The 26,247-nt window shown below is 23.3% G+C and overlaps 2 protein-coding genes across 2 annotated transcripts; both read left to right on the top strand.

Annotated features, from left to right (window-relative positions):
- Positions 1-554: 554 nt before the first annotated feature.
- Positions 555-21,315, top strand: LOC112600436 (probable phospholipid-transporting ATPase IA). Its single transcript, XM_025347655.1, has 21 exons — positions 555-662; positions 4,196-4,383; positions 5,069-5,167; positions 6,435-6,595; positions 6,649-6,846; positions 6,918-7,195; positions 7,626-7,732; positions 8,575-8,670; positions 9,050-9,166; positions 10,374-10,500; positions 11,389-11,585; positions 11,666-11,950; positions 14,179-14,331; positions 15,074-15,268; positions 17,426-17,584; positions 17,659-17,844; positions 18,061-18,318; positions 18,422-18,540; positions 18,758-18,892; positions 18,976-19,177; positions 21,249-21,315. The coding sequence occupies exons 1-20, from the start codon at positions 608-610 to the stop codon at positions 19,034-19,036; spliced, it is 3,174 nt and encodes a 1,057-aa protein (XP_025203440.1). The 5' UTR covers positions 555-607; the 3' UTR covers positions 19,037-19,177; positions 21,249-21,315.
- Positions 21,316-21,958: 643 nt separating this feature from the next.
- On the top strand, positions 21,959-26,241 carry LOC112600422 (deaminated glutathione amidase). The gene is made up of 7 exons (XM_025347629.1): positions 21,959-22,504; positions 22,597-22,752; positions 24,001-24,201; positions 24,624-24,836; positions 24,891-25,182; positions 25,263-25,438; positions 26,008-26,241. The coding sequence occupies exons 1-7, from the start codon at positions 22,349-22,351 to the stop codon at positions 26,161-26,163; spliced, it is 1,350 nt and encodes a 449-aa protein (XP_025203414.1). The 5' UTR covers positions 21,959-22,348; the 3' UTR covers positions 26,164-26,241.
- Positions 26,242-26,247: the final 6 nt, after the last annotated feature.

The following is a 26,247-nucleotide window of genomic DNA, read 5'->3' as shown; positions in this document are numbered from 1 at the left end:
ATGCATTTTTTTTTTTTGTATAACTGGTAAAAATTATAATTTACTGATGATTAACTTGTACTTTGTTGCTAATACTTATTTAATATTTTCCGTGGTTACTTTTAATTGAGTTTCTGAATTAATTAATCTTCTGTTTAATGATTATCATTTAGATTTTTTTTTTTTGCTAACTCGAGTACCTTATTGAATAATTAAATCGTTTATGATTACATTCACAATTGAAAAATAATAATGTTCGAGTAGATATACTAAAATTTTAATGACTGCATAAATTAAACAAACATTTTTAATTATTTGCTCTGTATTTATGATTTTAGGTACTCTTTGTATATCTAATTATGGATAATTTTTATTTTAGACTCATTTGAGACCAAAAAATATACTCCTATAAGTGACTAATAATGGAGATAAGATAATGTTTTCTTGAAATAATATGAGTATCAAGAAATGTACTTCAGCTTAAACTTTTTTATTATGAATTTGATGTTACGTGAATCTTAGTAATTTTTTATTGTCTAATGTTTTTAATTAGTATTAAAATTAACTGTAATTTATACAAACTATTTACATTTAAGTATAAAATTACCTTTTTATTCTTAAATTTGAAATGTTAAACTGGAGGACGAAAAAGCCATCTCAAAGTGTACAGCACAAATACTCCGGTAAGAAAATATTTTTTACTATTAGATATTTTATATTTAAATACATATTAAAGATACACGCAGCTTTCATTATTTACACATAATTATTTTATACAATATAATATAATGCTATATAATATTTAAAATTTAAATTAATATTTACAATATGAACAATACTGTAAATTGTACCTATATGTAATGTACGTACCTATATCTCGTACTCTGGCATAGTTATCCTAGACTCAATATATTTGTTATACTATACCTATAGTTTTGATAAAAGTTAATTTTTTTAATTAAATATAGGTAATAAATACCATATGATAACAGATTTATAAATATAAAATTTTTACTGGTTTTAAAGTTTATTTGTATATTACAAAATATATATTTCACATAGGTACAAAGGTAATCAATATTTTTAATATTAATGTATATTGGTTTAATATAAATTTAAAACTGAATCAATAATTTCTTTTTTATATTACTCTTAAAGTGTTTATAATTATAAAGAGGAATTTTAATTTAATTGATTCATTTTCAAAAAAATAAGTCATAGTTTTAGACTTCTATATCTACGCATATTACGAAAATAAATAATAAATTTAATGTTATTAGTTATTACATTTATAATCAATAATGTTTCCATAAAAAATAATGATAGGACTTAAGGATAAACATAATTTAAAGTACACAAATACGAAATCTTAATTGTTAAATCTACTAATTTATTGCTTAGGTAATAATAATTTATAATTAATTATACTGTATAATTTGTAATACTATAAGATTTAATTAAGTAACATGTATTAGTTATTAAAACCTGCATTTTTCGTGTATTAAATTTTTAAACTTCAGGAGTTAAAATAAAAATATCATAAGTTTTAATTACATAACAATTTATAAATGTTTTTGATGAATTTTCTAAAAAATACATCGTAAAATATTGTAATTATGTATTTCTGATATTTTTGAATTAGGGTAAATATATAATTAATGGATAACCTTGTATTAAATTTTAAAGTTTTTTAACTCAATAGCAAAATTATTATAAATCAATATCACTGAGTGATTAGTGACAAACTTTAAAAAGCGGGCAAGTGAGTACCGCTCTGGTGTACATTAGGGGGTGGGAATTGTCATACATTCTATTTTGAAACAAATATTTTATTTTTAAACTAGGACGCATTAGCAAAAGTCATGGTTAATCAATTATTTATTAATTTTAATGAATTATATCTACAAAATAGTTTGCAAATATTCATGGTTTTGACGAATTGTTGTCAATATTTTAACTTCAAATGCTAATAAAAAAAAATTGTGCCTATGTATTTTTAAAATTTTTTAATCACAATAAGAACAACTCATTAGGAACCTTGTATTAAATTTTCAAAATTTTTTGGTCATCCAACATTTTTTTATCAACACTTCAAAGAGTGATGAATGTATTAATTTTACAATGATGTGTGTGTTTTTTTTGTGTGTTTGTGTACAGCATAAGTAGTCGAAATAATGCTTCAATTTCAAGTTTTGGGGGTGGTTTTCGATGGAAAAATGAATATCCTTAGTGCATTATGGAGGTAAAAAGTAAACATTATCCAAAAGTTTTCAAATCGGGAAAAACGGGAATTTTTACGTAAAACCAGTTTTTGACCAAATCAATTTTTTTATATGGTTGTAATTCAAAAACTAATCACTGTAAATACTTGAAATTTTCACCAAATGTTTATGTTAGTGTTATATATATACAGTTTAATTTTCAAAATATTTTGAATTTTTTTGAGTTATTTATAGACCACTGAAGTTATCGATTTTTATAAGAATTTTTTTTGAAGTTTCGATAAAAAAATGTTGGATGACCAAAAAATTTTGAAAATTTAATACAAAGTTCCTCATAAGTTATTCTTATAGTGATTAAAAAATTTTAAAAATACATAAGCACAATTTTTTTTTATTAGCATTTGAAGTTCAAATATTGACAAAAATTCGTCAAAACCATGAATATTTGCAAACTATTTTGTAGATATAATTCATTAAAATTAATAATTAATTGATTAACCATGACTTTTGCTAATGCGTCCTAATTTAAAAATAAAATATTTGTTTTAAAATAGAATGTATGACAATATTTAAATATAATATATCCTAGACTGACAAATCATATCCGTACAGAATCGTTTTTTGTATACAATGATACCTATCATTGCATTTAAATTTAACCTATCCTAGTCCGAGGTTCACCCAACCCCCTAATGTACAGCAGAACGGTACCCACTTGCCCGCTATTTTTTATTTTCCCCGATTTTATTGAAAAGTATTTACTGAGAATTAAATAATTATCAACTACCTACATGTATTTATAATATATGTATTATAAACTGATCTTAAAGTTTGTTAAGGATTAGAGCATTTATAGTACCAAAATAGACGATTACAGATAAGAAAAAAACATTTTTTTTTAGAACCAAAAATGAATGAGAAGTGTTCAAGTATTTAAATTAAAATTATACAATATTTACGAGTATAAATATAATTAAACAGTTATTGTACAGGGAAAGATAAAGTTCATGGCAAAACTTATGTTTTATTCTCATAGTCTAAGATATTAATCATGTTAGATATATAATTACAAATATCGTTACTATTTTAAAATATTTGATACTGTTTTGTAATGTAGGTGAAAAGTTATAGGTACTTGTTAGGCATTTACCTATTAGTGTTTATTATAATATATTATACTTAAATTTGTCTGGATTATGATGTTCAAGTGACTTGTAAGATAGATACATACTAGTATACTACACATGATTATTTGAGTCTGCGTTTGGCATGTGCTTGTGCAATACATATATATACATATTTATTATCTATGTAAATATATAATTTAATCATCTATACGACTATGTGTACTTCATAACTAAATATGGATATAGTCCTGTAGTAATATGTATGCTATGCCCAATTTGTGTTTTATGGAGATATTTATTGTGTGCTCGAATATCTACAAAATGAAAATTAACATTATTTTTCGTCTTTGAGTCGTTCAATGTTATTATTTAACCTAATAAATAGAAAAATAGTTTAATTATAGAAATATACTTATGATAAAATTGAAGTTAATTAACTATAAAAACTTCATATATATATAAGTTATTTATTATCGTAAACTATAAAATCTAAGAAAAACAACTTTATTTATGACTTATTTTCAGTAGTATTTTCAGTTTTACCATTACACTACTTAGTACTTAGCTGCTTATCTTAAGAACTTAAAATCTTCAAATTAAACTCTGCTAATAAATATTTTTTACTTAATTTTTTTATTAATTACAATAATCAAATTAGGTCCCTACTACCTATATTAAATAATATAAGCATACTTATGTGAATACATGATAATAGAGCATTAGAATAGTACCTATGGAAAAACAAAAATTTACTTTTATTATTAAATATAGATATCATCTATACTCATAAATGCAACTATTAATAATATTATATCAATGAAAATATCGCATAAATATTTTATTTTACACCAAAGTTTTGTTTTATAGATTTTCACGGAAATGAAGTACAACAGTATTTCAGAGTGATACGATTTAATGATAAAGAACAATCCAAGAAAAAATCAAATCAAGTCGTAACTGCCAAATACGGAATTTTATCATTTTTACCATTATTTTCTATTGAACAATTAACAAAATTCACCAATCAATATTTTTTATTTATATCCGTACTACAGGTCAGCATGTAATAAATAATTATGACTATTTAATAATAACCAAATAATACTAAACTATTGCAACATTTTACATTGTACTCTGTATTAATGCCTAATATATTAATAATTTTACATCAATGAATTATAGTAGGTATTATACTTTATTAATATTTAATTGAATTAAAATTATGTATCAGACAATAATTCTTAAACTGTTATTACACTTTTTCTTTTAAGTTAACACAAAAAAATATAAATTAATATTTTAATTAGTGTAATGATTTTTCCGAACTTGGCATTTTTAACATTATCTGGTCGAGCAGATGGAATTTTCATAGTTATAAATTCAAATTTATAGATTCTTCAGTTAAAGTTTCTTCTAATAACATGTTCTCCTTTTATTTCCACGACATGATCTAGGACTTATTCACTTTTATCAATATTTTTCCTCTATTCAATTTTTCAGGTTTTTTATCATTAGATAAAATTTCCTTCATTTAAATTGTTATTCAATTTGAGTTCTAATCTGCATTTAATTAGTAAATATACAATATTCTATTTTTTGAGTAATGTCATTTATTTTATATTTTATAATGTCTATGTATTACCATAAAATCAACACTAATAGGTACCAACTAACTACCACTATAATACCTAAAGCACCGATCTTACATAGTTAATAGTTCTATTTATATATTTTTTTTAGCAAATACCTGATGCATCTCCAGTGGGCCGATTTACAACTATATTACCTTTGACAATTAAGTTTGGATTCTCAGCTATAAAATCAATTATTATAGATCTAGTAATTATATTTATATTAATTCTTTTGTATACAAATTTTAACTTTTAATACTCTCTTCATGGTATGAATTTTCATTTTTATTATTTGGTAAACAAATTCTTGATATTTGTTATCTATCAATTAAATTTTTAAGTTGTATTATTTATATGTTACATCAATTATTTATTTAAACATAATATATTAACTCTTTTAATTTTAATAGCATAAAAAATATGAAAGAGGATTAAGAAACAGTAAAATACAGGTATAAGGTAGGCAACTACAGTATTACATATTAATAGTAACTACCAACCTGTTCAAAAAAAAATGATAACTAGCAGCTCCTTTTAAATAAGCCAATTTTTCATTAAAAATTCTAAATAGAGCGATGAATGTGTTTATTTTAAAATTATGTATGTAGCGTGTATGTAGGTACCTATTTTTGTTTAAAATTTTCAGTAAATGTATATTTTATAGACACACGTTTAAAAATAATTTAGCTTTTCTTGAACTCTTTATTAAAATTTGAAAATTTTCTTATTTTTTTTTTTTTTTGTCCAACATTGTTTTAGTTTTTTTTCATTGATATAAAGCATTTTTGTTAATAAGCCAAAAAGGCTAAGAAAGTTTATGAAAAAGCATTTCTCAAAAGTTATTCTTACAGGTACACTGACACCTAGTAAACAGTAGGGTAAAAACCTCGGCTTTTATATCCAAAACAGCAAACTAATGATTTTGATTTAAAAGATATCAATAGATAAAATCCGCACACTTTATCGATTTTGGCATAATAAAATAAAACCGCACGGATCAGATGTTCAAAAAAAGTTAAAACTTTTTCCAACAAGTTTGGAAGAAGTTTTAAATTTAATTTTGAATTGTATTATTCTTACCATCCAAAATTACTTTTGTTTACAAACAAAATAAATTTTTTACTGCAATAAGTAAATAAATATTGAATTCTTTTATAATTATTGTAATAAGTATATAGATACTTGGTTGATGGTAATATATTTTATGATATACTATACCTACTTATAATTAAAAAATAATCATTCGGTTGCAACTCATGCAATTGCAGTAAATGTGCAGTTTTTAGGTACAAATATACAATAACTTTAAAAAATGTGCGATTTTATCCTGTATTTAAATTAAACTGCATATGTGGATTTAACAATAAAAACAAGTAAATAACTAATTAAAAGAAATTCGATCTATATAATATAGATATTAAATCATAGTAGATATTTATTCTATTATAATTAATAATTGTATATATTTTTAATAGATTAGGCATATTAAAGATTATAAAGTTAATCATAAATATGTGGAAGTATTAAGAAACGGTATTTTAATTCAAGAGAGATGGAGTGAAATCGGTATAGGAGATATTATTAAAGTTAAAAATAATAATATCTTCCCAGCAGATCTAGTACTACTTTCCTCCAGGTATTTAAAAAAATTCAATATTTTTTTTTATTTTATAACTAGATAATTTTTAGCGAGCTTCATGGAACTTGTCACATAGAAACAACACATTTAGATGGTGAAGAAAATTTGAAAATCAGACAATGTGTAAAAGAAACGTCTCATTGTAAAGAATTAAAAGACTTGATTAGTTTAAATGGAATAATTGAATGTGAATTGCCAAATAAGTTACTTTATAATTTTTTAGGAAGACTGATAATTATAAATAATGAGTGAGCAATATTTTATAATTTTTATGAAGTCATATGTCATGTATTATTATTGAATACATCTACTTTTACAGTCCTATACCATTAGATAATAAACAATTTTTAGTAAGAGGATCAGTTCTGCGAAATTCAAAATGGATTTACGGAGTTGTGGTATACAGCGGTCATGAAACAAAAATTATGCTTAATCAATCTTTACGCTCTTTAAAGGAATCAGCAATGGAAACAATTCAGAACTCAATAATAAAAACGGTTTTTCTGTTGATTTTTTTATTGAGTATTACGTGTGCTTTATGCTCTTTGTGGTGGACCAAAAACAATATTAATAAACATTGGTACCTTGAACAAAGAGGTAATACAATATAAGTACTTATTTAAATGATTATTTGTATTTGAAAATTATATTTCGAATGTTAAACAAATGTAAATAATAATAAATAAATATTTAGTTGTATATTTTTTGCGATAAATTAATTTATACTTCTGATATAAAATGTTTAATAATATAAATTTATTAAATATTTACTAAGAACAATAATATCTATAACCAGTCTTTATACAATTTATACTTTCATGTTCGATAAGCATTTAAATTAAATAATACAACTTTCAATAGTTTTAATAATTTATTGATACATAATATATATTGTTGGTATTTTATTTATAATTATAAATTAATTAGTAAGTAAATATCTGTTATTTATCAGGTAAAAACGTAAAATGTAAATAAATAAATTTAAATTTTATACTCACATGATTTTTTTATTATTTTATTCTAATAGATGTCAATGCATACACGTTTCTTTTACAATCAATCAGTTTCTTCGTTGTACTTCATAATACGATTCCTGTATCATCTATTTATATTGAAGTAGTACGATTTTTACAGGTAAAACATTTAGATATTATATTTTTCTTAATATTAAAAAATAATCGTAATATAACAAAAAATATTATAATAACAAATTGTTAATTTATTAACTAAGATAAGTTATCGAAAAGCAAAATAGATGTGCCTATATTTGTTAAGAAAATTATGTAAAAATAGTATTTCGACAAATATTTTTACATAAGTACTTTAGCTTTAACAGCTTAAACATTGAATGATTTATCTCTAAAGTTACTAAATTTTATAATTTCCATCATAGGTGAATCTGATATTTAGCTAGTAGTTAACGGGGATAGTTGTCAGATGTAATAAAAAAACGTACTTATACGTATCTATACTAAAAAAATACACTTTTATGACATGAGCTACAGTATTAACTTTGATCACATAGCATAATATCAATACATCTAAATTTTCGATGGTCACATAAGTTTAAAGGTAAGGATTTTAGTGCTTGAAAGTCGAATGTCTGGTTAATGGATAATGATCACATGTTAGGTTTGTCGTATTTTATTCGTTGTCAAATGTGAACTCGATCCATGTAATTTTCTATTTGATTGACTAAATCATCTTAAAAAGTTGAAATTAATGTCAAATTAAAAAAAATAAAATATTATTTGAGAAATTTTAAAACCTTAAAATACTTAAAAAACACAAACTCTGAAATAGTCGATTAAGATAAAACTATAGTGTATTATTTGGTAAAATTATATTTTCCAATTAAATTTATGGAATCCATTTTTATTTTAGTGCCTACTATTTTCTGTATTTATTTTAATTTTAATTTCTCACAATTTTCATTTAAGTTTACTGATATTAATCGATATTTATTGCTTCCACAGGCTTGGTTTATTAATAATGACATTGATATGTACCACGAAGAAAGCAATACGCCTGCTAGGGTTAGATCACGAAATCTTAATGTCGAGTTGGCAAAGGTATTTATTTATTAATTTTATATTATTATTTTACTATTTATAGAACACACTCATAAGTATATGGCACAATTATTTCTCTATTACCCCTATTATAATTTATATTCATATTTTATACGCTCACGTTTTATAATCTTAATACGTAAATAGTCCATATATTAAATATGAATACTTATAATAGGTACGTTTCGTTTTATCGTAATTAGAATTGTTTATAGAATCATATTTTTTAGTTATAACTTATAACTTATAAGTTATTAGTTATAAGCTTATGTATTATTTTTACTGTATTATCCTATTATATAGGTACTTATATATTGTTCAATCATATAGTACCTAATAACTAATATCAATTCATGAATAAAAATGTAATTTATTTTAGGTAAAATACATTCTTACCGATAAAACTGGTACTTTAACTAAGAATATCATGAAATTAAAACATTGTTCAATTGCTGGAGAACTCTACCTAGAAGGATCTCAAGATAAAATTATAAATGTAAGTTATCTCTATTCAATAGTTAAATCTATACTAGTTTTCGATAAAATCTATTTTGTTTTTTTGTTGTAATTCAAGTTTAGTCTTAAAAGAAAAACTTTTAAGACTAAACATTTTGACCAAGTATATAATAAATACTTATTATTAGTTCTATCGTAGTATTATTTTTCTTTTACTCAATGAAATTTTCAAATATTTATACTGATTTTAAGTCACTTAGACCACATTTAGATTCTCACAGTTAGTTTTTCGGTATATTGTATTATTTTATAAATTAATAATAATTAAAATAGATATAAGTATATGATATAAAATTATAATAATATAATAGGTATATATATTTTATGTTTATTTTAATGAATAAATTTGACATACCATAATACTAATAGATAAATAAATGACTAATTTATTATAGTAATATAAATAAATTAAAAATATCCTTATTTGTGTGTGTGGCTGCAGATAACCGTCTTCGTTCGAAATCGTTTTTACTTTTTAGTATGCAATAATTCTATCATTAGGCTCAAATTAAAACAGTAACTTCTGCAATGTTAAGGTACATGATGATACATTCAAAATCTTCTAAATATCTGAGAGACTTCTTCTGTTTTAATAATAATAATTAAGGTTCGGAAGTTGATGATTTTTTCACTGTCTTTAAAGAACATACTTCAAAAATTTTCTTTTTTTACAATACTTTCTTGGCTAACAATGTATTAACAAATCTAAATAAATAGTTTTAGTTTTGCATTTTTGTAATTTTTTTTAAATTTAGCTAATTATCAACCAATTTAAAGAAGAGTAATGATTTTTTTTTTTTTTTTTGTTATGTAACTCGTATATAAAATTTTAAAATGTATATAAATTTAAATAGTAAAATTAAAAATTAATTTTGTAAAGTACATATAACTAAAACCTAAGCATTTACTATACCTGTATTCTACTGACTAAATAATAATATATTGAAAATATGATTAAAAATGAAATACAGAATTAAATTACTAATAAATTAATAAAATAAGTATAATGATAAATGGGTTTATCATGGTTAATTGGTTAACCATATTAACTATAAGTAAGACTTAAATTATGCCTGTAATTTAAAAATAAATTATAAATATTTACACCTATTATGATTAATTTCAATTTTTAGCTAAAAGATGTTTTATTATTAAGGCACTTAATTATTATAGCTTATAATTTATAGAACTCGATCAATCACTCTACCAAAAACTATATCTTGGAATTTTTGAGAATAATGTGTGTCTGCCATACAGTTATACCAGAAAAGTCAAAACTGACGAATGAAATAGTGTACAATGCATCGTCTCCAGGTAAATACAATTTTACGTGAACAACACACGATATATATATATATATATATCGAAAAGGTAAAAAAATTATGCTTATAAAAAATAATTATATAAAACCCTAGTTACCGAGGTTTATAATAGATGTTCGATGAATTTAGTGCCTACTTGAACCTAAAAAAGATAATATGTAAGTTCTTATAAAAGAAATGTATTTTTAAGTTTTACCATAACTATAAAATATAGTTATGCAGTGTTATATTTGGTAATGTGACACATCAAAAATTTGGTGCTTTGATAATTAAACCTTTTACAAAATGGAAAGACACCATTCGACATAATGATCATTCAAAATCAGAGTATCATAAACCTTCAATATTTCGGTCGAAAAATGTATTAAAGTCATAAAAAGCTATAAAAAATATTATAGTAAATTAAATAGATATTTCACCGAAAAAAACAGGTTATCGAAAATCAAGCTATTCTTCATCCAATAATTGAAACAATACTATTAGGTATGTGGGCAAAAATTTGAACTATTTTTTTACTTATTTAAATTAATTTCATGTACAAGTAATTAAATATATGCATATTGATTATTGTAAACTTTTTATGACTTCTCTCAGTAATTTTTTTTTTGTGTAAATACTTACTTGTAAATGACTAGCTTATTTTTTGTGTAGAAACTTTTCTGTCGTACCAACGCATAAAAAGCGTCTTACACAACATTATGTATACTATATAGTATTATTTTTATATTTTTTTTTATTTTTATTTTATTATTATACTTGGGTATAATATATTTATATTTTTTCAAGTGTCATATATTTCTATTATTATGTTTTTAGATTTTTATTTTCTGTTTCTTTATTTATTCTGAATAATTTATATTTTCTTATGTGTATAAATTAGATGAACAAGCATTAGTTATTGGTTCTCAACAGTTTGGATTTAAATTTCATACTCGTTGTCCTACATCAGTAACTATTACTACATTATATGGAGAAGAGACTTATGAAATATTAAATATAATAGAGTTTACAAATTCTAGAAAGAGAATGTCAGTTATTGTTCGGACACCCGATGGTCAAATCAAATTATTTTGCAAAGTAGAACAAATGACAATAAATATTAATATATTTGTTTATAATTTTAAATAAATTTATTAATCCATTGCCAATTTTTCTAGGGTGCAGATACCAGTATAATAAAACGCTTATCAAAATCTGGCGAAAAGTACAAAAATCAATCCTTAATGCACTTAAATGATTTTGCCCGCTCGGGTTACCGTACATTATGTTTTGCATATAAAAATATTTCTGAAGGAGCTTATAATAAGTGGAAACATAAGTATCTTAATGCGTCAGCCGTGTTAGTAAATCGAGAAACTGCCAAAAATAAGGTCGCTGAAATAATAGAAAAGAAATTGACGCTAATTGGAGTAACTGCAATTGAAAATAAATTACAAGACAATGTTGGTTAATTATGCTTTTATCGATAATATTTCATACATTTATTTTAGTATATTTCATAAAATACTTAATAACTAATAATTTATAATTTATTGCTGAGTTGCATTAATATTAATCATTTATCATTTAATGTACGAGAATAGTAAGCTAATGGTCTATTAACATGATCGAGTGACTTATGATTGGTTCATTACAATTTTGGTGAATCATTAAATGAATCAATTGTTTATGAAACTTGGCATGTACCTATATAATATTTTTAATAAACGGAAACTGTAAAGATATACAGTTGAATGTTTATAACAACACTATTGAGAGTTAAGACACGAAAAATATAGTATGGTAATATCAATCCAGACATTGGACCAGATTAGTGATGTACATATATGTTTGGACTTCCAAATATTTGTTTTTTATCAACCTTGTTATTTTATTATGTTATTGTTTTAAGGTATTACTAATTGATTCACGATAAATATAAGCGGGTATTAGTTGTTTAATATAGAGATTTTACAATTGTACCTTATGTCTTATATCATATATGTAGTAGATAATTATACATATTAAAAATACAAGCAAGTGGGTATCACCCTGCTGTATAGTAGGTGTTGAATGGGTCATTATAACTATAGTGTAAAAATATATATCTTAATACCTTAAATTTTAAAATTAATCAAAATATTTTGAAAATATCATTGCGTAAAGTAAAATGCAAAAGTTTAAATTTCTGTGAATAAAATTTTTAAATTAGAACAGAATAATGATCATTGTTATTCATTGTTTAAATATGTCGTTTCGTCCAAAATTAAAATTCATATTTCATATTTTTTAGATTTTTTAGTTTCAATATTAATATTCATGAGCAGGACTCAGGACTTAATGCACTTAAGATTATAAAAAAATGCACAAACATATACATGATAAAATATCAAAATATGCGCTTAAATATGTGTTTATTTTTAATTAAAAAAACACTCACTTGTTATTACACTAGATTAAATTTAAAAAAATGAAATGTGAAATTGGGAGTCACGCTATTGATTATAGCTTTATCAACATTATTACAGACGAAATCATCAGATAAAATTAATTTAGAATAAACAATATATACCTATTGTATCTACACATTTGTTTTTTAAATAACATTTTTATAACGCGTCAAAAAGAAAAATTTTACATTAATATTTTTAATTTTTCGTATAAATCAAATTAAAAATTATATAAATCTATAGAGTATGCATTAAAAATGAATAAATCTTTGCAATATACATGTGAAGAAAAAAAACTTAAAATGTGCAAAATTACGCAATAAAAATTTTTGAATTTGAAATTTTTATATCAAAAAACAAATAAGTATATATTGAATTCGATTTCATCTATCTATTTCCCCAACAAATATGCAAATGCATAAGATCCGAGCCATACTTATAAGGAATAGTGTACTATATTTCAAAACCTTAGTTATAAAAAAAATGAAGTTTTTATACATTAATTAGTATAAAACATTTATACTTTTTATATTTTTGTGAATTCGTAGATTTTGTAGAAATTTGAAATTTGAATCCATGTCAAAAAATTTGCACCTTTAAAATGAAGACAAATTATTTATAATTATTTTGAATGTTATTACTTTAGTGAAACGTAGTAAAGATTTTAATAGTAATCTGAGGAAAGTCAAAATGTTAAAGACCGTAATAATTACTAATAAATAAAAGGTGTACAAAATAATGAGCGCGTCTTAAGAATATTTTTAAAATTAATGAGAATAGGTATACCTACTGTTTTAAGTATAGATCAAGAAATAAAAAATATACAGTAGAGCTAATTAAAGCTAATTCGTTAAGTAGTTAAAAATATCTGCATAGGAATTAATAATTAAAAATTATGATAATATATACATATTAATATTAATTTTTTTAAAGTTTAAATTGATCAATAAATCGTTTTGTATTATATAGATAATATTTTAAGTTCAAGAGGAGAAGAGCTAATACCCCTTAGCTCCATTTAATTACAAAAACTGTATCTAGATACTTAATCTAAAAAATATTAAGTCAATACTGGAAGTTAGATTAAATATAAAATAAAATAACAGTACAACTGTATCATTGTAACAATTACAGTATTATTATATTAAGTCATACAATTATTTATATTATAATATTATTTAATTTTAGTAATTATTTTTTTATTTAAAATCTCATATCTTGATTGATATTGATTACTGCAGGTACCAAAAACTATCCAAGCATTAATGTGTGCAGCAATTAAAGTGTGGATTCTAACTGGAGATAAAGAAGAAACAGCAATAAATATTGGATTGTCTACTAAACTCATTACACAAGATAGTTCAATAATTATTTTTAACGAATCAAAATTGACGGTAATTTATAAATAAACAATAAATATCTATGATACCTTAGTATTTAAATTTAAGCCATATTAATCTAAACTACTTTAAGAACAAATACATTTTGGTGTTGAATATTAAAATATCATATAGTACATATCACTAGAACTACGAAATTAAAATTTTTAAATAAAATAAAAATGTATGTAGGTAAGTTGTAAGTAGCCAGTAGGCACCAACCAATGGTTTTAGACGTTTTAGTAGTTGATTTCCGTAGATGCATGTTATTAATATCAGTGATTAATACTTTTATGGTTCCATATATTTTAACTAACTTAATGAATCAACTGATAATCAAATTATTTAAACATAATATAATATAATAGTTTATGTAAAACTAATTATCATGGCGGCGGTAGTTTATATCAAAAAAATGTAGCCCCTAGAAAATAAATGACTAATGTGTTTTCTAAAACATCGGAAATTATATTAGTTATAGTTAACTAATATTTTATTAAAAGCGAGAAAATTTAAACAAAAATTATATATAATGGTATTTAGATACGTTATAAAAAAAAAATAGCAAGAAAAGTATCTTAACTTTTAAGTTTTTTACATTTTAATTATACGCTAAACTATCAGCTAGAGATATTATCATTCTTAAAAATACAATAAATAATAATTATGATAACTAAATAATATATTAACTACCAATAGTTTTAATTGAAATTATTTTAAAACTATAAACAGTTACTTAATATACATACATTTTAAGGATCTCAGTCATACTATAAATCAAAAAATGTGCAATCTGGACCTCACAATTAAAACAATTAATTGTACATTAATAATAAGTGGACGATTTTTAAAGCACGCATTATCAAGTGAACTTAAAATTAAATTTCTCAAGTTGTGCTTTAACTGTAAATCTGTTATCTGTTATAGAATATCACCTAAACAGAAAGCTGAGGTAGGTATCTAACTAATTTAAATTTTAAACTGTTATTTTAGTTTGTATGATAAATTATTATTGATATTTTATATTAGCTAGAAAATTTGGTAATCGTTCAATATGTGACTTATTAGATTACGCAATCTACTCGTATTTGAAATGATGACCTACTAAGTACTTACTAAGAAGTAGGTACCCGTGCTCGGTCAACAGGTGTTTTTTTAAAATAGAACTTTATTATACTGCTTATAACATATATGGCACGAATTAGTTTAATTATGTTAATTTTTATGGTTAAAGTTTATCAATTTATGTTTTGGTAAAAATTCTAATTCCTACTGATTTTTCGGATTAAATAATTCCACATAATTTAATTACTAAAATATCCTTAGTATTGTTAAGCGCGCGATGAGCAAACAATTAACAAATAAAATACGAACTATTAATAGTTGATAACGAGCATAAAAATACTATTATTTCAGATTAGGTATATAATATAAAATATTAAACAAAACCCATAGACTATGGTTATATTAGCTGTTGTAATTAAATTTAAGATAATTCTCTTAAATTCTATTACAATGGATTTCGTTTAATATGAGCACGTTAGGACCAACTATATTTGCCCACATTAAGCTGTTGCCCATAAAAACTGAAATTAGTTCAAAAAAAGTTTTTATTTTGCACACGTAAATCATACAATTCAAAAAAATGTTAAATTACTATATAAATAAAACTAAATATAACATATTAAATAAAATTACTTTTACTTGTGGAAGATATACAAAAGTTGTAACGCTCGTTGTCTAAACTGTTTAGTGTGGATCTGGTTTACAAAAATAGCACACACTCTAAGCTTATCAGATGGATTACCCTCGTTATCCTCTTGTGCATATTTTAACGCTATGATAAAATAAAAATTGCCCACACAAACCGAACCAAGTGCCCATATTACGCAATTTTTTTTTAACCTTGTTGGTATGCATTGGAATTGCCTATATTAAGCAAATGCCCATATTAACCGTGCCCATATAGGCGAAATCCACTGTATTTATATAGTTATTTTAATAATGTTGCCATAATTCCATCAAGCACGTCCGGGATAGAGCAGAAAAAAAACATAATTAAATCATATTAGGTACCTATGTATATAATTGACGAATAACACCTTATTTTTTACTCCAATAAAAATGCAAAAATTTGTTATCAAAAATTGTATTGATTGTCAATAAATCATTTATTATTAAATGAACACTTTTCTTAATTATCCGAAACATCATCAAACATAAAATAATATGTATTTAATATTTATTTGTTTGTACTTGGTCTGGGCTCCTCTGTCTTCTTTTATTTTAATATAATAGTTTTTATCAGATTACTGGTGTCCCTACGTATAGTATTGTACTATTTATATAATAAATTATACTGATTATATTATAATAGTCATTATTCATTAATATGTAATACTCGTGTCGACTATCAGTTAAATATAAAAATAAAACATATAAACTGTAGTTAGTGACAGTGCACACGTATTTGATTGTTCCCCTTGAATTTTTTCTATATTATTTTATAATTAGCCTATAAATTTTGTATCATTGCTTTATTCCATATTTGTTAGTAATAACATTTTGACTCTCAATTAAAATTATTATTCGCCTAAACTGAGACGTAGGTACTGAAATTTATTTACTGGACACCGGTAGACCAAAATATCAAAAACCGGTAACGGTTCTGCTTTTCGTCCGGGTTTTTGTATGGCAACCCTAATTACTTACATTAATTATTTAAGATTCAATATAAATATAAATATTTGTTATTTAATGTACTGAAAATGATATTATTTTCTTATAGTTATAGTCTGTGATACTATTAGCAAACATGCAGTTATCTAAATAATAAACATAAGTGTACATAGCCCTTAAATAATTTAAAATAGATATAACTGTCGTAACTGCGTGTTTATCTCATCTTGGTAGGTAAAATATTAAATTCGAGTTACTGTTGTAAGCAAATGTTGAACGAATATCAAAGATTCAAAATAATATGGATCTAAAAAAATCTAAATATTATAAATTAGATATTATCTAAGGGAACTAAAATATTAACACAATAATATGTTAATTAGCTTTTAGAAAAAACAATGTATTACAATTGCTGAAATTCATGTAACAGATTGTTGATCTCGTAACAAAATACACAAATGAAGTAACCTTGGCTATAGGTGATGGAGCTAATGATATACCTATGATCCATAAAGCTAGCATTGGAGTGGGTGTAATAGGATTAGATGGATTACAAGCATATAATGCTTCAGACTATTCAATTGCTCAAGTAAATAAGTAAACTTAAATCATTTTAGTTTTGTGTAATTAAAATCAATTATAAATTAATATTTTTTTTTTCAGTTTAATTATTTATTAAAGTTATTGTTTGTACATGGCGCTTGGAATCATGAAAAGATTATCAAAATGATTTATTTTCATCACTATAAAACTGTTGTTTTTAATTCATTACAATTATGGTTTGCCATTTATTCTGGATGGTCTGGTCAAGTATTATTCGATAGATGGAATATTTTTACATACAAATCAGTAAATATACAGTTAAAATTATGAATTAGTTACCATAAGCTACCTAACTACCTAGGTATATGAACACAGTATAAATTCCTGATTTATACTTTAAAGCCATGTCGGTATACCGCTTGATATAGTACCTATCAAATACCAATCGCTGAAAACTAATCGACATACTTAAATTTAAATTAATAACTAGATGTAAATGGGTTCTTTTTTGTGTATGTTTAGTTATTTACAGTTTCACTACCGATTATAATGGGACTATTTCTAACTACATGCTCAACAGAAACAAGATTAAAATGTCCACAATTGTACTATAAAACTCAAAATGTATTTAGTTTTAAAATGTTTTGGATGTGGATAGTCAATGCTTTATTTCACTCAATATTCTTATTTTGGATATGCCTATTCATCATGAAACATGAAGTTATATGGATCAAAGGGAGATTAGGCGATTATTCAGTATTTGGAAACGTCATATACACTGTAACGCAAATAGAATATAGTGATCTACATTTAATAATTATACTTAAATTATATTTATAACCATTATTAATTTTAATAATATTATTGGTCATTATTGATTTAGTGTACGTTGATCGTTGTGTGTTTCAAGGCAGGTTTACATATTCAGTCATGGTCTTTTATCGTACACTTAGCTATATGGGTATCAATACTACTATGGATTTCATTCATAATAATCTATGAGTAAGATACGTAATTAATTATTTATTGTAATATTGACTGTTATACTAGTTGAAAAACATTATGCTCATACATTGTATTCTCTCTATCTTAATATTGATAATTGTATGCTAAAAAAAAATATGATATACAGTTTTAAATAATTTTGTGATTAATTATAGGTATTCCTTTTTTGTAAAAATTGTTTACCTATAGTATTTTGTTTTGTTTAATTGTTTAGTGAAGTAAAGAACATTTTAATGCATTTTACTGTGTTCATAAATGTAAATGAAATCATATTTAGATCATCAGTGTTTTGGATCACGATAATATTTACAACGAGTGTTGTTCTATTACTTGATATTGTGGTTCTAACGTTAGTATAATATAGTATAATTTAACAAACTGTATACCTAATACTTTCGTTACTAAATACATTTTGCTTAACTCTTTTTTTAGAATTCAACGGATTCTAAGCAATGATATGACGACTAAGAAAAATAGAATATTAAACAAATAATGATACCAGCCACATAATACTTAACATTTCATAACTTTATTCAAATAAACCTATTAGTAATTATGTGTTTAAACTAATTGTAATTGTACGAACATGTATGAAGTCAACATATTAAAACAATTTACAAATTTTTAAGAATATGTAAGTACTTTATATAATTCAAGCTCTATACATTTCTATCTTCATTCTTCAATGAGTTAAATGTATATATCTACTTACCTATTTGTTAAAAGTTCTTACATAATTATATATATATATATATATAATACTAAGATAGATTTCCAGAGTGGTATATTTTCTGGATGATTAGATATATATCGCCTATTGTTTATTTTAATCATATATTTAATGTTTATTCACAATTAATTATTATTTAATTAATCAATGGTAGTAGACGCATATTGAATATAATTGTTTGTAGTATTAATGTCATATTACGAGAAGTATATAACTTGTTATTATTGTACTACATTTTGTCAATTTTTATAATATTAATACCTGTCTCGCATGACTTTGTGAGTGAACAGAATTAAAATGATTAAATTTCCTTAAAAAATGTTTTAAGTGTTGAAAGATATGATTTAAAATAGAGCATTGTACCGTCTGGAAAATTATTAAAAAAAAACCATTGGATTTAGAATGTACATCTTACTGCATTAACGTCGTAAACCTAAAAATGACTCTGTCCTTTATCTAATAGTATAGATTAAAAATTATAATTTCACGTGACAGTACCTAAGTTGTTCCTATAGCAATCTTTGACAGGACAGTTTATATGTAAATCCTGAATGATTTTAAACTTAAAAAATTGTTTTAAATAGTTATTTCCCATAATTTTCAAAAATATATTAGCTATACCTATTTTTTTTTTAAATATTGATAAAAATTTGATCTTATTACTATCGTCCAATTGTTTAATTTTTCTGATTTTTCATATTGTTTAATAAATGTTTTAATATCCTCTTGTTCTGAAAAATTACATGGTTTTATTAACATATTGTATTTATTTAAATTTAAATGCACTTTTTTGTTCCATGTTAAGTTGTCCTGAATATCATTTATTTCTAAAAATCTCTTATAATATCTCGATAATCTAGAAGTAATATTTGTCTACTGATTCTATTTTTTTTTTTTTAATTTATTGATTTTACAAAAAAGTATAAGGTCTGTTATTTGTGTAAATAAATGTCAGTTAATATAGTAATTTTTAATTAATTGATATGGTTTACGTTGTTTATATCATCATAAAATGTCAATATAATTTATAAATTTTAGTTTGATCTAAATAAAAGTATTTAATTAAAAAAATAATATCTTGATTCTTAATACTACCTACTTAACTTTTGTAATAATTTAATTAACTTAGTAAAATGTATTTAAAATGTTGGTTTGTTTTAAATTTATTTATTACAATTTTGAGAGAGAAAAAAATCTAAACTAGAATCCTAATAATAATAAACACTATTGCTCACCTTTGCATTTAAACTTTTAAACGCACGATAAACAAATTACTTAATATGGATACGGATATACTGTAGTCAATACATGTACTCATATATGCTTAAACACTGCCTTATTTTTAAGACATTTATTGGTATACATTTTGTATACCAAAATTGAACGCGTATGTGTATAGTTACACATATCACAAAAATCATTTTGTGTTCAAGTCGTTCAAAGTTAAGCTACCCAAAACCCAAGAAAAAAAATGTTTACATTAGTTATAATACGAAGACACTCAACAAAATTACGCTCTGGGTAACTTCGCCCAAAACACTTAAATTTTTGTATTTCACTTTTACGAAAACTCACCAAAAAATAAAAATAAAAATTAAAAAAATATGTCAATTGTATTCTACCTAAACTACATATTATAATAAATTTGTCTCTTACTATAAAAAGCAACAATTTCTCGAGTATCAAAATACATAACTTAGCTCCCAAGATTTAAAGCATATTTGTGCCTATGTTGTGATTATTACCTATATTAAATTAATTTTAAGTAACTATTTAATGTTTACCAAACTAAATTATTTGCATATGCAATTATTAAGGTAAAAAATAATTCGAATTTTGGATAAAACAAAAGGTTTTAATCAAGTTTCGTTTGTATGATTTTTTTAAAAGATTTTTAAGGGTTTTACCTTAGCTCTAGTAGAAAATCCTAATTTATATAATTATTATTATACCCTAGTATAATTTACTTTTAAAGGTATTTGGACGTCAAATGATTACAAGGAAATGTCAGTACAACATAATTTTATTGTTTATGACTGCGCAAACTTTTATTAGATTATTCAATTTTAAAAAGAAGAATATAAAATAGTTCATTGAGATCTACATAATAGCTGTTTTCCTTCATGTATGGGACCCATCATGCTCTCATTTCGAACTCTAAATCAGCAAAACTCTCTTATGTACAACAGCTGTGGCATTAAATAACAAAATATTACGTTGTCTAATACAATTTATTTTTCGAGTTTTACTAATGTTAGTAATTTGCACTCTAAATTTTAGAACATAGAATATATTATATAATTATTTTTTATACCTATATTATTTTGTCTCTATAATTTGTATATGTTATATTTTAATTTTAATGGCCGTCTATAGTATACGACAGTAATGAACTCATCTTGGTAAACAAAATAAACAACAGTGATGCATTTTTTCAAAAGTTGGATAAGTATTTATTTAATTATAAATGAAAAAAATTGAACAGCAATAGATACTCGGGAATCAAGTAAGTAATACATATTACATAGACAATTGAACAGCAATAGATTTTCAGATTTCGGATAGGCAACTTATATGTACAAATCACGGACGTATAATAGTATTATACGATGTACATCAGCTGTGATTTAGACGTTCTTATCAGTTATCACTACCTGATAACAATTAAATTTATAATTCTTATCTTTGCACTTGGCATTTCGCAGCATTTAGCAATATATTTAATTATTAATTGTGTATTGTTGATAGTCACAGTGTTAGGAGTATTAAATATTAGAAAAAAGTAGGTATTATATTAGACACTCTGTTTGATAATAAGGGATTCCGATAATATTGTGGAACGATTGGTAGGTAATTACAATTATTGAAAATAAGATGGGAAGAGCATGACTATTATAATTAGTACTATTAGTAGTTTATGAACACACAAACGATAATTATGAATAATTTGCTACCATAATCTTAAGTCCTTAATCCAGTTAATCCCACAAATATCTGCCTAATCAAACGCAATTGTTTGACCTATTGTTGATGTTAATTGCGAAATATATCATTTAACATTGTCACAGTAGTCAGATGTTAATCAAACGTTTATATTCAGTTTTTAAAAATTCATTTTCTGACATGGACAATCTTATTGCTGTTTGTCAAATAACATCATCTTCCAATAAAGAAAAAAACTACCAAATGTGCAAGGCATTAATTACTAATGCCCATAAATGTGGAGCTAAAGTAAGTATGGGTAGTATAATGTCATATCTTAAAAAACATTTTGAATCAGTAATTATTATTAATTGATATTTATTTTTGTTTGTTGTTCTCAGATGATTTTCATGCCAGAGGCTTTTGATTACATTGAGGAAGATAAAACTAAGACATTGGAGATGGCTGAATCTTTAAATGGACCTCTTATCAATAGTTATAAATCATTAGCTAAATCATTGGATATTTGGCTATCTCTAGGTGGATTTCATGAAAAGGTAATATTGTTAATAAATTTAATGACATTTTTTAAATTAATAATAACTTTTATTAATAACTAAATAGACGTATAATTTTTTAAATACAATTAATAATATATTAAATATGGATAATACTTGCAATGTTATAAACTTACAAGTTGCAACCATATTGATTAATTAAAAAGTTATATTTAGTTGGTTTATTTATAAATCAGTATATTAGAATAAGATACCAGTAAAAATCAATAGCTATTTTTGTTAATATAAAAAAATATAGATATAGATAACATACTAAAATATATATTAGTAGGATTTGCAAATTAGACATAGTTAATTAACAAATATTTAAACAAATAATTAATAATCAACAAATATGACTTTATGACATAGCTTTTACATATTCATTATTGAAGTATGTTTCAAGAAATTATTAAACCAAATTTTAACATTTATTATTCATATTTTAATTTTATACAATATTACTTTATATTACAAAAAAAAAAAAAGATCTAACAGAACTTATTTTGATTATGCTGTACCATTATTTATACTTTAAACCAACTCATTTTAAATAGCATAATATACAAAATGTTATTTTCTTGACTTATCCTTGGGTATCTAAGTATATTTTAAAATAGTTAAGAGTTAAGATTTAAATCATAGATTTTGTTAACTATCATAACTACAATATAATTATATTTACAATAGTAGTTTTGGTAAAAATGTATTTAAAAAAAAAAAACAAAAAAGGGAGTAAGTATGTACAAATATATGGTAAATGAATAATTTATAAATATATAACTTTTTTTTCGACATTTTTATTGTTTAAAAATTATATCCGGTTGGTAGTTAAATAAATTATAAATCTTAAACACAAATTAATTGAATTTTATCCATCTGTTCATATGTGCAGTATGTATCAAACAATAGTACAAATTGTTATTGAGAGCATATGTTGTATTTTAAGAACTAGAGCTATTAATAACCTAACCTAGAGCAATTAATTTAAATTTTGATTTATTATTAAATTAATTTGTAAATATCTCAACAAAAATATTAATTTTAAATTTCAATTATTTAAGTATTAAATAACTTTTTATTTCAATATTTTTAAAAAATGTCAAAAATATTCTTATCAAATTTTAAATATGACGAGGCTATGCAGATGTCAAACATCTCTCAATTTAAAGTTCAAACAATTTACTTATTAGTTAAATTAGTTTCTATTTTTTAAATCAATTTATAATGTATTGGATTATTTTCAAGTTTTCAGAAACCAAATTAAGGAACACACATTTGGTTATTAACAATAAAGGTGAAATAGCTGAAACTTATCATAAAATACACTTATATGATGTTCAGATACCTTCAAAAAACATTCAAGCATTCGAATCAAGCATAATTGAAGCTGGTACTAAAATCTCACCACCTGTTAAAACTCCAATTGGGAAAGTTGGTTTAGCAATTGTATCCTTTTATATCTAAAAGTTAAATTAGAATATATTTTATGTATAATTAAAATGCATAAAAAATAAAATAATTATTTCAGCAGAACAATTTTTAAAGTGTACAATAGCAGTGTCAGTTACAATAAAGAAATATTAATGTTCACAACAACATTTAAATTATTTACCAAAACCATTCCTGTTTATGTACAATATTGTTCTTCTAAAATATATCTCAAGTTATAATAATTTATTTACTATTAACTAATTATATATTGTTTTAGTAAAATTTAAAATGATAATTATTTTTTATGAAATACCATAATAAAAACCAAAATTAATTTACTTATGTGAACATCAAATCAAGTATTTAAAAACATTAGGAATTATTTTATGGTTTTACTTTTTATTCAAGTACAAATATTTCTTTAACTAAAAGTTTAGTGTTATGATATGCGATTTTCTCAAATAGCTATAGCGTTAGCTGAGAATGGAGCAGATATTTTAACATATCCATCGGCATTTTTTTTTGGAACAGGTGCATATCATTGGGAAATATTATTGCGAGCCAGAGCCATTGAAACTCAATCTTATGTAATTGCTGCTGCACAAACTGGCAATCACAGCTCAACCAGGAAATCTTGGGGTCACTCAATGGTTTGTTTTATTAACATATGATCTGTAAACAGTTTTATATTGAACATTGTATAGGTGGTTGATCCATTAGGAACAGTAATAGCACAATGTTCTGAAGAACCTGGTTTTGTTTTGGCACCAATTGATTTATCATTAATAAAAAGTATTCGCCAGTCAATGCCTCTAGAATCTCATAGACGATATGATATTTATCCAAAAATGATTTCAAATACTATATGTAAAAATGAGCCAATTGAAGATTCTTATGAATTTAAATTTGGTTCGTCAATAGTTAAAGGCTTACAAGTCTTTTATAAAACACAATTATGTTTAGCATTTACCAACATTAAATGTGTTTTACCAGGTCGTATCCTTTTAAAATATATTAAAATTATATTCTTTTTAGTTTGTTTTTTTCATGTATTTTCATTAATTATCAATAATCAGATGTTTTAGTGGCTCCTCATAGAGCTGTAGAAAAATTGACAGACTTAACTAATGATGAAGTTAAGGAACTATTCGTTACAGTTCAAAAGGTTCAAAAAGCCATGGAACAAGTGCATAACACAAATTCATCATCTATTGTTATTCAAGACGGTCAACATGCTGGTCAAACAATTAAGGTGTGTATAATTAATTTTATTAAAATATATAAGAATGTGTGTCTAAATTCTTAGGTATTTAAAGATTTTATATTTCTTGACTTACACATAAAGAGTTCTAAAATACATTTAAATCCATAACTTTCAAAATTAGTAATTTTAATTATTTATTAATTTTTTTTTTAATTTTTTTTATTTTAAAAACTTTAAATTTTAATTATATTTAACTAAAACAAAACAAAAGCTCATGAATTAACAATTTTATAAATTAAATAAGATTTAAAACAAACAAATATTAATTTTCTCTGTGAATTATTTACAATTAGTTTATTATATAAATGCAGGAAATGAAAAAATTAAGTTTTAATCACGATAAAAATAAAAATAATATTTTTGGTATTAAACTGTTATTTAAATAGTTGCTGAACAATAATAATGAGTTTAAGTTCAAAAAAATGATTAAATAAAAAAGTATTCATTTGATTGGAATATTTTTGTTCGTGTACAAATACAATGATTAGGTGGCACTTAATAAATGTACAGATAAAATATTATTTTACTTATTTTGTAATTGTTATTTTTATTATTAGCATGTTCATGTTCATATTATTCCAAGAAAGTCTGGAGATTTTTTGGCGAATGATGACATATACAGAAAATTACAAAATGAAAAAGACTGTTTAAATCCAAAGAGAAGTGATGATGAAATGGCTCATGAAGCTAAATTATTAAGAACATTTTTTTAAATAACTTAGTTTCAAAAATTATGTTTGTTAGTTGTTTGAATTACATTATTACTCTTTGACAACACTTATCATATGAATATAAAC

This window comes from Melanaphis sacchari, unplaced genomic scaffold (assembly GCF_002803265.2).
Source record: "Melanaphis sacchari strain LSU unplaced genomic scaffold, SCAv2.0 Contig64_pilon_pilon, whole genome shotgun sequence".
NCBI classification, from domain to species: domain Eukaryota; kingdom Metazoa; phylum Arthropoda; class Insecta; order Hemiptera; family Aphididae; genus Melanaphis; species Melanaphis sacchari.
This window is presented reverse-complemented; position numbering and strand designations above follow the sequence as displayed.